The sequence below is a fragment of the Lactuca sativa genome, chromosome 8, assembly GCF_002870075.4.
Source record: "Lactuca sativa cultivar Salinas chromosome 8, Lsat_Salinas_v11, whole genome shotgun sequence".
Lineage (NCBI taxonomy): Eukaryota > Viridiplantae > Streptophyta > Magnoliopsida > Asterales > Asteraceae > Lactuca > Lactuca sativa.
In genome coordinates this window covers 12,486,736-12,504,500 of record NC_056630.2, presented here as the reverse complement: position 1 = coordinate 12,504,500, position 17,765 = coordinate 12,486,736, and the positions used below count along the sequence as shown (strand labels likewise).

Sequence of the window (17,765 nt, the reverse complement as noted above, 5' to 3'; positions counted from 1 at the left end):
TGGAAGTAGATATGAATGAAGACTGTCGTGAATTGGTGTGTGGATTGTCTAAAAGAGTATTAGACATAAGCAAATGTTTCCTGCAACATTTATGAGTGCTTATGAATAAGATTTGAGCATTGGATTAAACCCACGCTCACTTGGATCACTCTATGAATTGTATCACGAGTGATTGGTGAGACGATAACATCTTATATTCTTGAAACCGAGATGTGTGAGTTGTATCTTGCAAATCGGTTGCACATTGATAATATGTAAACGCGCTAGTAACTTGGTGTCATAAAACATATTGTTGTGTGTGATTTGGTGAGTGAGTGCAAGCAAGCATTGTATCAAAGTTTATCCGTTCCTTTTATCCAAAGTAGGATAAAAGCGATATCTTTGGGCCCCTCGATGATTTAGTGATGACAAACGTAAATGCTCGGCCGGGCTAGGGCTAATTTGATTTGTTCAATTAGTCAGTCGTCATAAATCGGGAATCGAGAAGTAATACAAAGAGAATGATTGGAAATCGTGTCTCATACGATATCTAGAATGGAGGAATATATGATCCCTTATCTAAGGACACGCATATTTGATAAGATCAGAGTTGACAGCGACTTTGGAAAGCTACGATTGCAGATCAGGATCTGAAGTTATACGCATAATAGTTATTAGACTTATCCAAGTGGGAGACTGTTGATTAGTGTCTAAGTCTAAAACTATTTTGGTATGTACTTGACCCGATGATGCATGGTCCTTTTGGGTTGCCTTCACCAAAGCAACTTGATAGGATGAATTATGGAGAGAAAGGATTAAATATGATTTATTAATATATTATGAGAATAATATATTAAAGGAGAAATCATATTGTTTAATTAATATTAGTCAATAATTAATTAGTAATTAGTTTTGTGACTAAAAGAGATTAATTAAACTTAAGGGACTGGAATTGTAATTATAAGATAGTTGCAATTTGGGCTATGGATTGTCTTAAATTAAGGAGTGGACGAATTCTATGGGGAAAACCATAAGGAAATCGTCCAAGGCCTTAATTAAAGGAGTTCATGGGTTGCTTAGGGCTTAAGCATCCAAATTAGGGTTTCCTTGTTAGATAACCCTAATAGCCTCACTATATATAGATCCCTTTTGGACCAAAAACGTGGCTAAGACTTGTTCTAGGGTTTCACATGTTTTTGGGCAGCCTCCATCCTCTCTCCTCTTCATCCTCTTGCTTATGGTGTTTGTGAACCATTAGAGGAGCGAAATTTGTGACTCTAAGCTTTCTAAAGTCATTACAAGGAGATTTGGGATTGTTATTGCTACATAACAATCAAGGTAATATCTTAAACCCATTCTTATGTTAATATGATTACTTGTATGCTAGAATTAGGGTTTATAGTCTTGGATAACTTGCATGTATAATAGAGAAACCTAGATCCAAGCATTAGGGTTTGTATGAGCACATAGGATGTTCTTATGACCAAAACCCATCAATTATGCTATTTGCTCATTGTAATTATTTTACCATCATGTAGTGTGAAACACCAAGTGACGTTGAAGACTATATTCATCGATCTGGAAGGATAGGAAGAGTAGGTAATATTAAGGTTTGTATGGTATGAAAGACATGGTAGAATGAGATTATACTGCATTTGACATACAATGGATAGTGGCTCACTAATATGCATTGGATAACAACTTATGTGAATGGAACAAAAAACAATTTTTCGTCCCACCCCAAGAAGCTGGGACCAACGTTAATGTCCCAACCAAATATATGGAAAAAGATGGGACATACATGGATGAGACAAAATAAACACCCAAAAAGATGAAACATGGTAGAACATTTTTGTGTCGTCAAAAATAGTGGAACAAGGTGGGACCGGTGTGTGTCCCACCATACAAGGTGGGATTGCTCTCGATTGGACAAAAAAGTATTTTTGCCCTTTGATTTCTATCAACTTTCTCCAGGGAATTCTGGAGTTTCCGTAACACTTTATGAGCAAAGGAGGGCAAATATTTCTAAATTAGAGAGAAGTTGAGCTCCTCAGCCATTAGATATTGCCAAAGCTGTTGGTGTGAATGCTGCAGAAGCAATCCTTCAAGTCACCGATAGGTATCTTAAATACATGTACCTAGTTAATGATTAATTTCCTAACATAATATTTATATTTATAAAAAATGCAGTGTGGTCCCCGTCTTCAAGTCAACTGCCGAAGATCTCTTGAAGACTTCTGGTCTCTCGCCAGTAGAACCGCTCGTAAAAGCACTTGCGAAGAGCATTATGAGTTATATTTTTATTTACTTTTTATAATAATTGTTTTTGTGAGGTAATTAGGAGTTTTACTTCTTTCTTTTAGGGTTATATTAGGATTAAGTAGAGATCACTGCTAACATCCATGGAGAACTATGTGACATTACTTATTGAGGCTGGAAGACCTATTTACACACCTTCGTGAGCATTTCTATTTTTATCTGTCTATCTATGTGTATATTGCTTGATTTCCCTTCTCGCTCATGGTCTAAGTTAGAATATTGGCCGTCTAATGCATATAACAAATGTGATGTTTGCCTTACAATTACCCTTTACATCAATTACAACTACACATACCTTTCAAAATAATATAATAAATAAAGATAGATAATGTACTACAAAATAGTTGCAACTTGCAAAAAGACTTTGATTATGTCATTATGAGTGTCTAATGTATTTAAAAAAAGTTCTTGGACTTTGGACTCCAAACCAGTATATCAAAGTCTTTAACGCCTTGGGTTTGTCTTTCTTTCAAGTATCGTGTTAATTCCGTTTCCTTTGAAGCTGATGAGTTCACCGATTGAGCAAAATAGCCACCCACAAAGTCGTCATCATCATCAATATGCACGACATCTTGACTACCACCGGTTTCAAATGGTACATTAGAGTTGGTATTGTAACAATTAAAAAAGTTCTCAAATCTCGTTTCAACATCCTTGATTAAAGACTTAGCCTTCACAGTAATATCTAATTCGGAAAGAGGTTTATTTTCTAGCATCTTGTACTTGATCAATGTTTCAAAAGCATGTCTAAGAAATTCTGTCTTCATTTGCGGATCCAAGATAGTCGCAAAGTACATGTAGTCATTCAAAATTTCAAACTCTCCCCAATACTTCTCATATTTATCTATCATATCTTTTCCAATTGAATAAAATCGTTTGTTTTTCGACCAAACCCGTATATGCTTGTAAATGCCACATACTTCTCCAAAAAACCGATTTGCCATTGGTTTTGAAGTCGTCGACACCAATTCTGTTTTAACCTTAAACTTCTCAAGAAAGGAGACCATTGCTCGACAAGTTACAAAATCTTCACTCACGGGGGTTACCACATCTCATGCAAAGGAACGATCTATCAAAACAGATTCAAAACAACTTTGATATGTCATTTTTGGAGGGTTGTAAGTGACTCAATACACATGCAAATTAGGTTTTTCCAGAGCCTATAACTATTGCCAAACAGTGAACTACAATTAAAAAAAGAAATCAGCCCAAACGGACTCATAACAAAGTAGATATGACAATTTAAAGTTAACTAAAATTCTACAATAATATTGTAACATATTCAAAACAACTTTGATATGTCATTTTTGGAGGGCTGTAAGTGACTCAATACACATGCAAATTAGGTGTTTCCAGAGTCTATAACTATTGCCAAACAGTGAACTACAATTTAAGAAAAAAGTCAGCCCAAACTGACTCATAACGAAGTAGATATGACAGTTTAAAGTTAACTAAAATTCTACAATAATGTTGTAACAGATTCAAAACAGCTTTGATATGTCATTTTTGGAGGGCTGTAAGTGACTCAATACACATGCAAATTAGGTGTTTCCAGAGTCTATAACTATTGCCAACCAGTGAACTACAATTTAAAAAAAACTCAGCCCAAACGGACTCCGAATGAAGCAAATATGACAGTTTAAAGAGGGCTAAAAATTCAGCAACAATGCAGAAAAAAAATTACCTTCCATTTCATACTCGTAGAAAGCTTTTTCTAAATCCACCGCGATCTTCAATAAGTCGTAAGTTGAGTTCCAACGAGTGGGACAATCATTGCACAAAAATTTGGTTGATTCCACCCCGACGGCTTTCATGCACTTTTTAAATAGAGCAATCCGTTGTGTGGATTTTCTAATATATCTTACGGCGTCTTGCAAACATTTAACACTCTCGTCATTTTTATTCATCCCGTCTCTCACAATTAGATTGATAATGTGTGCCATACACCTAATGTGAAAGTGTTTTCCTTCATTGTACAAGTTTGGTAATTTGTTTTTTAGAAACTCTATTGCTTTGTCATTAGAACTTGCATTATCAACCGTACAAGTCATGGCATTCTTAATACCCCACCCTTGAATACATTTCAACACTTCTTTTCCGATATCTTCCCCCCGTTGACTATCTAATTCTTTAAAGTTGATTATCCTTTTGTGCATCTCCCAATTATCATCAATAAAGTGTGTGGTAATGACAATATAATGCACCCTTTTACTCGGACTTGTCCAACAATCGATGGTCAAATGAACCGTGTTAAGGGGATTACATAAGAATGTTACCAACTTATTTCTTTCTTCTTGATAATAAAGTGACACTCTTTTTGAAATTGTTGTTCGACAAGGTACAACCACCTTCCCATTTAGTGCATTTGTGTATTCAATAAATGACTCATTTTCTACAAATTTAAAAGGTAGACCACCCACTACAAACAAATTCAACATAGCCTTTTTAATTCGTTTGTCGTCATGTTTCCAAGTGCTAACACTACCCTCCCCGGTTGGTTCTTTTTTAAATTGTAATGTTTGTTGGTTTTTCAAATTCTCGGGGTTTTGCTTACAATTCTTTGCATGCTTATTTAAGCTAGAAATACCAGTATTATTCCCGTCGGCTTTGAGAACCCTCTCGCACCATTTGCACTTTCCATGCCGAACTCCATCAATAAAAATCTTCTCAAATGATTTCTAACAATCAGACCTTGTTTTCCCTACTTTTTTTCTCTTTTGTGTTGGTTCCTCATGATTTCTTGTTGAGTGTTGTCAACAAACACCTCGTCATCATCAAACTACAATAGATAACAATAAAAACATAATTAAAATACAATAACACAACTTAATAACAATAACACAAAAAGTAACAGTGAATAACTCATTCCAACAACATATCATATCATCATATATATCATATCTGCCTTGTCTTAAAATTCAAAATCATGTAGACGAAGAAAGACAAGTATTTAATCAACAACCATTGAACATTCACAGTCAAGTTTCACAAAGATCTAGAATTCGCTTATGCAAGAATCATGGGATTCGAAGTTAAACCTTTTAGGTGAGATATGATATAGTTTATAATTCTCATAAAATCTTACCTTTTGGAGGTTAATTATTAATTAGCCATGTTTTTTTTGTGTTTTTTTGGTCAGTGTTAAGCATCAATATGATGGTGAATGGAACCAATATACTCGCCTAACAACCTGCAACCTTCATGCCAAAAAAACTGGTTGCCAGAGCCCAGATTTGATGCACCACAAGAAAACGAAGAAAAAAACCAGATCATCTTCACTTGCGATGTGATACTTTGGTCTAGGTCTTCAGATATATATAAAGTTATCAAGATTAGGATCTCAAATCCTTTATGTTTTACAAGATCATTGTTAACAATCGATGAATATCAAAATATAAATATCTTATTTATGCAGTATGCATTGTAACTTGACAACTTACTTGTGTAACTTCATTGTTATCTACCCAATTGTACACCATTGGTCTTTAATTGATTGTAGGAGATTGATTTGAAGTTCAATTGAGAATGATTGTAGGAGATTGATTTGAACTTCAATTGGGAATGATTGTAGGAGATTGATTTGATGATCGTCGACCTGAATGATGAACTGAGGATTAGTATTGGCGCAAATCGAGTGAGGAACTAAATGATGAACTGAGGTTTAGTGTTGCCGCAAATCGAGTGAGGAACTGAATGATGATTTTCGACCTAATTTGATGATCCTCTGTGATCGTTGGCTTTTTTTTATTTATCTTTTCTCCGATCGACGAACATTGAGGGCACGAGGAAAAGAAACTAATCGTATTCCGGTTCACAGTAAACATATTTCCTATACCGGTTCCACATCTAAATCGGTTCTTTGGCCCACTAAACTCGGACTCGGTCCATTTAACACGGTTCCAGTTTTTTAAACAAATCCGGTTAAAAAAACCCGGATTAACCGGACCCGTTAGACCCATACCCGAAATACCCGGAACCCGGATAAAAGTAATTTTGAAACCCAATACCCGGACCGTTTAAGCATTTTCCGGTTATACCGGTTCCAGTTCTGGTCCGATTCCGGTTCCGGTCCGGTTTTCCGGTTCTAAATCTCATCCCTACTTTGGAGCCCATGATGTCATGGAGATGCTATTATGTTACATTACATTAGCCATTATGTTACACTTCCGTATCAACTACTTTATAATCTTTTTTACGTATCTTAATCATTAAATCATATAAACTTAATACAAAACTATTAATGTGTATTTAATATAATTTGTTTTTATATAAATATATTTATAAAGTTTATAATTATGTAATTTTTTAATATAAAAGTATAAATATTTATATATAAATCGTGAATGCACTATCATAAATGTATATATAGTATAATTTTCTAGTTTTATAATGTATAATCTTGCATGTATAAAAAAAAATAAAAATAATCACTGTTAAAAATAGTATTTGATAAATAACTTGTTAATAATTAACTATTTTTAAAACATAAATGCATTTATAAATTGGTAAATTAATGCAAAAAGTAAATGAGCAAAAGACAAATCTGACTTTTTTTTGCAGGCCCAACCTGGGAAACAGCTGTTGGACCAACAAAGTTCCTAAAACATTATAGTTTTGAAAAAAATGAATTTTTTTTGCAGGTTTGACACGCGAAAATGTCAAAATGAACTTTTTTTTTTCAGGTTTAACATGTGAATTCGTAGTTTTAACATGCAAAAAAAAAAAGGAAAAGGAAAAAAAACCACAAGTGAACAATAATTTTTCAAGTTTGACCTGCAAAATTACTCTTCATCTACGAAAATAATAAGTTATTTGACAATATTTTTTCTTCTTTTTTTTTTGGTAGCAATATTCAGAGATTATTTTCACAACAAAGAGAGTTTTATAATTAAACCGAAGTTTTAGATTGAGACAAATTTTACCAACATGTATAATGAAAGAAAAGCTAAATAAATAAATAAAAGTTTTATATACATGGACCACTCCGGGCCCATTTAGACAATTTCTCAAGCGAGTCCTATGAAACTAGTGAGTATTTAGTGGGAAATAGCCTTATAACATCAAATCTTGTAAATATAGGCCTGTTATTGTCGGCTTTCAGCTCTCCAATAGATATAAGTCCAAACCAATTGACTAGTTAAAAGTCAAAATCCATCTTCCAATCATCTCTAAACCTTTCGCAGTTCGGCTTCTACCCCATCTTTGTTTGCTATGCTTGGATGCCTGCACCTGGACACCAACACCACTGTCGCTGTCCATAGTTTACCGGAAATCAGGTATGCTCTCTGTTTTTCTTCTCCAGAGAATCTCTCTATTTCTGTTAATAGAAATTTGAAAGTAAGAAAGAATACAAATCTGTTGACTTTGATCGAATTTAGAGTAAAAACTATATGTTAACAGAATCAAATGCAAGTAGCATTTTATCTAACCTTTCAGAAAGAATACGAATTTGATGAAGCCATATTTGAGATTTGACCGGTTTATGGGAAAGGCTAGAACTAGGGATGAGATTTAGAACCGGAAAACCGGACCGGAACCGGAACCGAACCGGAACCGGACCCGTTAGAACCGGAATATATAGAACCGGGTCCGGTTCCGGGTTTAAAAATTGGCTTTATCCGGGTTCCGGGTAATCCGGGTTTGGGTCCATTGGGTCCGGGTAAACCGGGTCTAAAATCCGGAACCGGTTTTTGGAACCGGAACCACTTTTAGGGCCGGAACCACTTTTTGTGAAATGTTTACAAGATGCATATCTTATTCGTTTCAACTCCAATTGACATATGGTTTTTTCCAACATGTAGTTTAGAGTTTGTACATGATTCTAGACTATAAATTTTTCATTTTTAGTTTTATATTCATTGACTTACAGTTCTCAAAAGTTGAGATACCAAAGCTGAAAGTTTTTAGTTTTTTAGTTTTTTTGTATTCGGTGAAAGTTTTAAAGCATGCATATCTAATTCGTTTGAAGTCGGATTGACATGTGGTTTTTTCCAACTTCTAGTTTACAGTTGTACATGAGTTTAGACTATAATTTTGTCATTTTTGGTTTAACATTCAATGATTTACAGTCCTCCGAAGTCGGGATATCAAAACTGAACATTTTCAACTTTTCAGCTATTTGTTTTTGTACTTTGTATTATGTGAAAATATTAACACAAGTATATCTCATTCGTTTAAATTCGGATTGACATGCGGGTTTTTCCAGAGTGTATTTTAGAGTTTGTACATGATTTTAGACTCTAATTTTGTTAATTGTGGTTTCGTATTCAATAAGTTACAGCCCCCCAAAGTGGGGATATCAATATGAAAATTTTCAAAGTTCAACCCACTAAGTTGTAAGTAATTACCAAAAAATTCCGGTTTTTTCGGGTTTTTCGGGTCTAAACCCACTTTATCCGGTTCCAACCTACCCACTTTGATGTTTCCGGGTTTTCCGGTTCTAGACCCACTTTACCCGGAACCATACCCGGAACCGAACCGGAACCGGTTCCTATATACCGGTCCGGTTTCCGGTTCTATAAAATCCCGTTAACCGGTTCCGGGTTTTCCGGGTCCGGGTCCATTGGGTCCGGGTTTGGACCCACTTTCATCCCTAGCTAGAACTGTTTATACATACATTAACAAGCTTAAAGATCTTGAAATGTGATATGCATTTCTATTTATAGCACAATTGATTTCAAGAATCAAGATCAAAAAGTCTTCGATTTTAGCATATAGACAAACATACCATTCCAATAGAACCTCATTGTAGAAGTGAGAATTCTCTTAAAAATTATAAACATCTTTTATATTCGAATCAATCAATTTCTTGACAAATTTAATAGGAAAAAAAATATCATTTATTGACTTATCTATCTACAACAAACCCTCGGAAACTATTAATGAATTGTTGCAGTTTTTTGTTAATTTTTGTCTAAAATAATCCAATGAGTGATGAGTATTTGTTTTGTTTGTCTACTTTTTTTATTTTTACTGAATGATATGTTCCTCCATTTTGATTTTTATAAATACAATCATGGGAAATATGAAAACCATTGGTTATTTGGTGTATTTTTGGTTAACGGATTGTTACAATTTTTTGTTTGTCTAATTTTTGATTTTTATTGAATGATATGTTCCTCCATTTTGATTTTTATAAATACAATCATGAGAAATATGAAAACCATTGATTATTTGGTGTATTTTTGGTTAATGGACTGTTAAGGTCTTTTGAATTGTTTTTCTATGTATTTTTGGTGTTTATTTGCTAAAGAAATTGTTTTTTTTTGGTGCAAGAGAGATAAGTTTAGTTTATAACACATTGGTCCCCAAATTAATTGTTCAAGCTCCGCCACCGTTGATATGTCATGAGTTTCATAAAGTATAAACATTGTTATATGCAACATAAGTATCAAATTTTCATTGTTATTCATCATCATGTAAAATTACTGTTATTTAATAAATAACAAATGTATTTTCCATCTATTTATTTAGACAACGAACACAAAGGTTTTTTTAGTTGAAATCCTTCACTGATAAAGGTATAAAATATTAAATATTGGAAACAAAAACTTTGCAAGCCTTGTAACAATTGAAAGACGACTTTTAAATTGGAACACGTGGCATTTGGAAGAGAAAAAGAGCACCACTGTGGGTGCTCTATAAAGTTATAACGAAGTTAACTAAAATAAATATATCTAAAGTGTTTTAAATTATTTGCATTTAATCAAACAGAAAAAAAAATGTACTAAAGTTGACACATGGACAGTAGTTGACACTTAAACAATACTTGTAGGGGCCATTTGTTCATTTAATCCATTTCCCCATTTTAAAGTCTCAGATTTCTCCCTTTCTGGATTCATGTATGCCGAATCACGCCATGCTTGTTTCTTGTACAACAAGCTCTTCTATATGCCAAGCTTCTATCGCTTTCTACACTCTTCAACAAGCTCTTCTATATTGTAAGCAACACCGCTACTCCCTATTCTGGTTTTCTTTGTAAGCATAAAAAATGGCATGGTACAGAAGGTCAAAACTAGGTTTTGATGCAATTTCCCGTTACTTCACCTCCAAAGTAACCGCTCCCAAAAGCATAATCCAAAACGCAAGTTCGGTTATCAACGAGAGTAATCAATTGAGTAAGCTTACTTCTAGTGCAAATTACCCTCTTAGGGTTTCTAAATTTTCTCTATTTCAACCGATAAGTGTTGGTAGAAGCTTAAACTCTCGATTATATGCAACCGGTTATAGATATTACTATGTTGATTCACGACAAGTTAGGCATTTCAAGCCCCGTGGATTCAGAAGATGGTCTGATGACCCCAAGAACGTTTTGATAGTTGTGTTAGTGGGATCGGGAGTTGGGTTAACCGTATACTTTGGGAATGTTGAGACGATACCTTACACAAAACGGAGGCATCTTGTTTTGCTGTCGAAAAATTTGGAAAGAACGATCGGTGAGTCTCAGTTCAAGAATATGAAGGCTGGGTTCAAAGGAAAAATTCTACCGGCGATGCACCCAGAAAGCGTTAGGGTGAGATTGATTTCAAAGGACATTATCGAAGCATTGCAAAGAGGATTGAAGAAAGAGCAAGTATGGACTGATTTGAATTACGCTTCTGAGAGTGGAGCTGCATCGGAGAGTAGAGGGAAGGAGACTTTAATGGCGATGACAGAGGAGACTGGTGGAGGAGAGAATTGGCCAGCAAAAGATGAGGTTCTTGATGATATGTGGGTGGATCAAAGTCGGAAGAAGGGGAAAGAAAAGGGGGAAAAATCGGCTACCGGTCATTTGGAGGGGTTAAATTGGGAAGTTTTGGTGGTGAATGACCACGTTGTAAATGCTTTTTGTTTGCCTGGTGGCAAGATTGTTGTGTTTACAGGGTTATTAGAGCACTTTAGAACTGATGAAGAGATTGCCACCATCATTGGACATGAGGTATACTTTTATTCACCTTTTCTTATGAATTAAATTCCTCCACATATGTATATACAGTTTGTTACAGAATATTTATATGACTATTTCTGTATTAAGAACTAATATGACTATCTATGTGTACACATTCTGTAATGATCATCATTTCTGTTTGATATTTGTTAAGAAATGACTTGACAGGATGATAAGAAATGAATAATGAGGTGGGAAGTAGTTAAAAGGATTAGTAATGACTGGTTTTAGAGGTTTTTATTTAGGGTTAAATGCAAGAAATATCAAATGTTCTTTAGACATTTAGTTTATGGTAAAAAATATGTTGGTCTTTTTACTAAACATTGATATGGTTGTAGGTTGCACATGCTGTAGCAAGACATGCAGCTGAACAGATTACAAAGAACCTCTGGTTTACAATCGGTCAACTAATTTTGTATCAATTTGTCATGCCGGATCTTGTAAACACCATGTCAAATCTTTTGCTTAAGCTTCCTTTCTCCAGGAGGTATGTTTTAAATTTATGAGATTAGGGTTATTTAATTGGCTTAATGAGTTAAGCACTTAATCTGGACAGCTATACATGGCTGTTTCTTTTTGACTTAATGTGGACATAATGACTTGATGGGTTAAAGCCAAAGAACCCGGCTTAACGTATCAAAACACTTTTTTTTTTACCTATTTGCCCAACTTATTTTTTCCTTTCAACTTGAATATTGTTAAAACCAATAAGTATTATGAAATTTGTTTTTTTGGAATGTAAGGGTAAAATGGTCATTAGTCAAGTTAATTTGTTATCTGGAGGTAGAAATGTGTATTGTTAGGTGTTGTTGATTTGATCTTTATATGTTGGATGTAGGATGGAGATTGAGGCTGATTACATAGGGTTGTTGTTAATGGCTTCAGCTGGGTACGACCCACGGGTCGCACCAAAAGTATTTGAAAAGCTGGGTCAAGTTTCGGGTGATTCGGCATTGCGAGATTACCTTTCTACCCATCCATCTGGAAAGAGGAGAAGCAAATTGTTATCTGAGGCAAGTGTAATGCAAGAAGCAGTTGCCATATATCGAGAGGCCATGGCAGGTAGAGAGATTGATGGTTTTTTCCTATAGCTATAGCTACTGCCTAATGGTATTCTTCTATTCAAACCAGAAACCACCACTCGTAAATTTGTAATAACAGATGTTGTAATTGATAGAAAACTAATTAAAACAAGAATAAATGAGAGGCTACTTTTTTCCGTTTATTGTTGGAGGAAAAAAAAACTCAATGAAATACGTAGTAGAGAAAAGAAAAATGTTTACAGAAATTATGTTTTAAAAGTTAAAACTTCGAGTAAATTACACTTTTGGTAGCTTAGTTGATTTTTTTTGGTTTTATTGCATAAAGGAATTGAGTTGCGGTTTTGGTTATTTTTCCAAGTAAAATGATTATATTGTTCTTTGCATGATATGTAATAAATGTTCTTGTTGACACTAAGCTTGCCTTTTTGGGGATTTCAAGTTAAGGGAAACTCAACCTTGACCATAGTATCAGTTTAATTTCTTTATTGTCATGTCTCAACAATGAGAAACATGTAGCGTTGTTCCATAAAATAATTTTTTCTAGTATGCTAGTGTTGCAAAATTCAAACATAGTAGACGCAAAGTGAAGACTAATTTTTGGAATGGTGGAGGAGAGACATAGGTATGCCAAATGGAATGGTGGAGCAAAGACAGCGGTTGTGAAGGAATTCAAAGGTAAAGGGAAAGGAAGAAATTAGTTGGATCATATGGAGAGATTGATTGATTGATATTTATTGGATATGTAGATTGGATAAAATCGATTGGATGGGTCAATTGAGTAAATAAGATGGATGGATCAAACAAATTGTATGAATTAATAGGATAAATGGATGAATCATAGTAATTATAGAAATTTGACTAGGTCTGACATCTGTGTATTATACGCGTTTTTCTTAAAAAAGTTAATATAAATTGGTAAGCATTACATGTTTTTATACATAACTAAAAAATCTATAGTGACTAAATTAACTATTTCAATATATATAAAAAATAAAATAAAAATGTATGTATCTATAAAATGATGGTGGGAATAGTGTTGTAAAATTAAACATTTAAAAAGTAAAATTAATATATATTTTTATTTGAATATCCAATATACATTACGTACGTAAAGACATTTAATATAATTATTGATTTTATAGAACATAATATAAATTTGAATAGAGTGTAAAAAAACACAATCAATCGTGGAAACGACATGCATGAATACACTTTTAATGTTTATAGAACTTGACTATGTGATTGTGGAAATAGAGTCAACATCTTGGATCATTTTCTTCATCTTCGTCTCTCTATTAAACATACATGGATACACTTTTCAAGTTATTAGAACATAAAAGCATCCCTACAATTACACAAATAAGACAAAAGATTAACAAAACATTTAAAAGTAAAATATATAAAATAAAAAAGGTAAAGAGAAGCTGGACACCAACCAAAGGAGTACAAATACAAGAAATTCACTACAACCACACCAAACTAAACCTAAAAGCCTAAGTAAAACAGCAGCAAAGGATTACAGATCTGTAACACCTCCGAAGCCAAAAATAACAATGCACTAAGTGGGCAACACCAGAAGGATAAAACCTGTCAATTCCTTTTTTATATAAGAAATTCCTAATATACCCCTGAAAGTAAAGACCAATATTTTCGGGATTTCAACTCTTGGGCATATAAATGCCAATTTTTTATGGGAACAAATATAAAACCAACCAACTATATTCTTTGGAATTTAACCAAAGAAACAAAATTCGTTAATTCCTTTTTTACATGTACAAATTATTTTTGGGATTTGAACCCGTTTGCATATAAATGCTTATTTTTTATGGAAAAAAATATAAAACCAAACCATAATAAGACAGAGATTTGAACCGCTGAAAACATTGTCATAATAGAAACATGATATTAAAATAACTTTAGATTGTTTATAATCTAGAAACAAAAAAAATTACATTTTATAATCATATTTATTGGAAGCATTTGATGCTCAAATTCAAATGCTTTAGAACCAAATAGATAATGAAGTATGTACAGTGAAAAGAACAAACCTTTGATAGCTGGGCTTTTGGCCACATAATAATCTCTAGACAATTTCTTGATCAATTATATAGCCTGGAATAAAAGCTTGATGATCGAATTTTGAGAAAATTATTGCACAAAAGGTAAATATAAAATAACCAAAAAGGGCATGTTTATATATTTTAGCGTATAAAATATCTATCCAATTAACATTATAGTTTTATCTTTATTTTTAACAGAAATAATTAGTTTAAAAGTCTAACAATAATCAAATATGCCTTTATTGCCTCAACAATATGAAAAATAGATTCACGAAAACAGGCACCACAAAATTTGGCATTTAATTTAAACCTTACTGAACTTTAATAAGGAAATCAACAGTGTGAGATTACCTATATAGCACATTAATTTCTTGTATGTGTATGTAAAGTTTAGAGTCGACAACGACCTCATAGCAACATTTTTGGATTTAATTATTACAAAAATCAAGGTATTTTGCTCAAAGTGGAAGAAATCATAAGTAAGTTGCTATTTTGCTAGAAAAATGGAATCACTACACTTGATTGTGCCAGTTATGACATTCAAATGCAAATGTAAAGTTCTAACCTTCTAAAACTACCCTTGCAAACAACACTTGCTATCTTTAGTAGCTTTTCCGCATTAATCTACAATAAGTATGTAAAGATGTGGGGAATAACAATCAATATTCAAATGAAAATGCAAAGTTCTAATCTTCTAACCCTTAGTACCTTCATAAATGACGAACATAAACAATAGAAAACGCGAACTAATAATTCAGATACGAATTCAGTGTTCAAAACATCCCATTGGTCAAACCCAGAGACAAAATATCAAAGCAAATAGAAAATGTATAAAAAACGATTTTTAGAAACTTGTGTGGGAATTAGGTGAAACAAAAAAAAGGGAAAACATACCAGATCAACACCGAAGACCCAAAATAGGAGAGATGAATCGGCAATGGAATACAAGATACTATTGAAATTAGCTTCAACGTATTTGCAATCCAATAAGATTTGAATTGACGTTTAGTTTTGAATAAGATTTTGTAGCTATCTCTTGCAATTGTGGTTTATCAAGTTTAACAAAAATCCCTGATTTTGTTGCTGATATACCAGATTCAATTTGGAAGGACTGAATATATCGGATTATATTAGACTACTGTAAATATGCAGAAGGGTAGTTTAGTAATTTTGTATATAAAGCTGTAACCTCTAGTAGTTTTCTTGTACATATAAAAAATAGTAGTTATCATTTTTCATTTAGGGGTATTTGGCTTATCTTGCCAAAAGTCTTTTTTTAGGTAAAGTTGCAAAAAATCAGGTTTTTTCCTGATTTTTTCAAAAAGTTCATTTTTCTTATATCCAAAATCCAAAAGTAGCTTTTAAAAGTGTTTTTACCAAAAATCTTTTACCTTTTATCTTTTCTTAAAAGGACTTTTGGTCTCTCAAAAGATAAGTCAAATACCGCCTTAATGAGAAGTTTTTGTTTCCATCTCTTCTCTCTATCTCTAAATACAAAATGGTATTAGAGCAAATGCTTCCGATTCAAGCTTCACACCTTTGATTTTCTAAGTTTTCCAATTCAAGCTTATTTATCTTCTAAATCATATCCGATTTGAAGATTCTCATTTTCCTTTCACGACGGATTCATTGATTTCTTCAAAAATCAAGCATGTCGACTTCAAATGCAAGCAATTCAACTTCGTCTGAAGCAGTTCTGTCTCCAATTGACAATCGATTGCATCCATATTACCTTCATCATTCAGTTAATTAATCCAGGTTATGTTCTTGTATCTCAGCCTCTTACCGGATATAATTACTCTTCATGGTGTCAAGCAATGTTGATTGCTTTGTCTGTTTAGAACAAAACTGGTTTTATCAATGGATCTTTGCCTAAACCTTCTACATCATATTCTGTCATGTATAATTCATGGATGCGAAGCAATAATCTGGTGATATCATGGATTTTAAATTATGTATCCAAAGAAATCTCTACAAGTATCATGCTTGTAGAGACGACTTTTGAAATATGGAATGATTTAAAAGAGCGTTTTGAACAATCCAATGGACCTTGTATATTTCAGATTCGTAAGGAATTAGTCAATCTAATTCAGAATCAAGACTCAGTTAGAGTGTATTTCATGAAATTGAAGTCCATATGAGAAGAATTGTCAAATTTCAGACCACATTGTTCATGTGGTAAGTGTGAATGCAATGGTGTCAAGGAAATTGAAAAGTATTTTCAAAATGAGCAGACTATGAATTTCTTAATGGGATTAAACGATTCCTATTCACAAACAAGAGAAAAAATCCTTCTCATGGACCTCATACCTCCTCTTAATCGTGTGTTCTCCCTTGTCACTCAAGAAGAAAAACAAAAGTCCTTGTTTACTGATAATCATAACTCCATGGATCTTTTGGCTAAAACTAATGTTCGTAAGCCTCAGGTTGGTAATCAACGCAAAGAACGCCCCTATTGCACTCACTGCAAATTTGCAGGACATATTGTTGATAAGTGCAACAAACTACATGGCTACCTTCCTAGATATAAATCAAAGGGAAAAACTTCTTGTGTTGCTGCATTCACTGGAAATGATACTTCCACACATGATACGCCTGAATTGGACAATGTTGTTCGAGGTTTCTCACAAGCTCAGTGTCAACAACTCATGTTTGCCCTTACCAATCACATGATTTCAATTAATCCAAACGAAGAAAATCCTTCAAGTAAATATGTTTCTTTGGCAATTCACAATGGTTTACTTGGATATACTTGCTTAAGCAGAAATATCCTTCAAGTCGGTATACTTGGATATACTTGCTTAAGCAGAAATATGAAGTCTAACAAGTTATTCCCAGGTTTTATCAACTGGTTCTTACTCAATTCAATAAGAAAATAAAAGTTTTTTGTTCAAATAATGCCCCAGAACTTGATTTCTTACAATTCTTCACCAAAAAAGGCATATTACACCAAAAGTCTTATGTGGAAAGGCCACAACAAAATGTTTTCGTTGAAAGGAAGCATCAACATCTTCTCAATGTTGCCGGTTCACTTCTTTTTCAATCGAATGTACCAATCTCATTTTGGACAGAATGTATACTTACAGCTGCATATCTGATAAACATAATACCTTCTGAATTCCTAGGTGACAAAACCCCATTTGAAATACTTCACAGTAAAAAACCATCTTACTCACACTTACGAACTTTTGGATGTATGGCTTATGTATCAACATTGCTTTCACAAAGAAACAAAATTTCTCCACGAGCGAAACCTTGTGTATTCTTGGGTTATCCACCTCTCATGAAAGCTTACAAGTTTCTTGACATCGCTTCACATCAGATCATATATTCACGGGATGTTATCTTCCATGAAACAATCTTTCCTTTCAAAAATACCAATTTGGTTCCATCAAATGATCCATTCTCTGATGTTGTCTTACCACTTCCAAATGATGA

At 33.5% G+C, this 17,765-nt stretch overlaps 1 protein-coding gene and 1 long non-coding RNA gene across 2 annotated transcripts; one reads left to right on the top strand and one right to left on the bottom strand.

Moving 5' to 3' along the window:
* The first annotated feature begins 7,440 nt into the window (after positions 1-7,440).
* On the top strand, positions 7,441-12,557 carry LOC111904027 (uncharacterized). The gene is made up of 4 exons (XM_023899804.3): positions 7,441-7,574; positions 10,112-11,215; positions 11,563-11,711; positions 12,063-12,557. The coding sequence occupies exons 2-4, from the start codon at positions 10,289-10,291 to the stop codon at positions 12,313-12,315; spliced, it is 1,329 nt and encodes a 442-aa protein (XP_023755572.1). The 5' UTR covers positions 7,441-7,574; positions 10,112-10,288; the 3' UTR covers positions 12,316-12,557.
* A 770-nt stretch (positions 12,558-13,327) lies between these two features.
* On the bottom strand, positions 13,328-15,515 carry LOC111904026 (uncharacterized). Its single transcript, XR_002854403.3, has 2 exons — positions 14,316-15,515; positions 13,328-13,612 (listed from the first exon to the last, which is right to left on the bottom strand). It is a non-coding gene; the product is annotated as an uncharacterized LOC111904026 (long non-coding RNA).
* Positions 15,516-17,765: the final 2,250 nt, after the last annotated feature.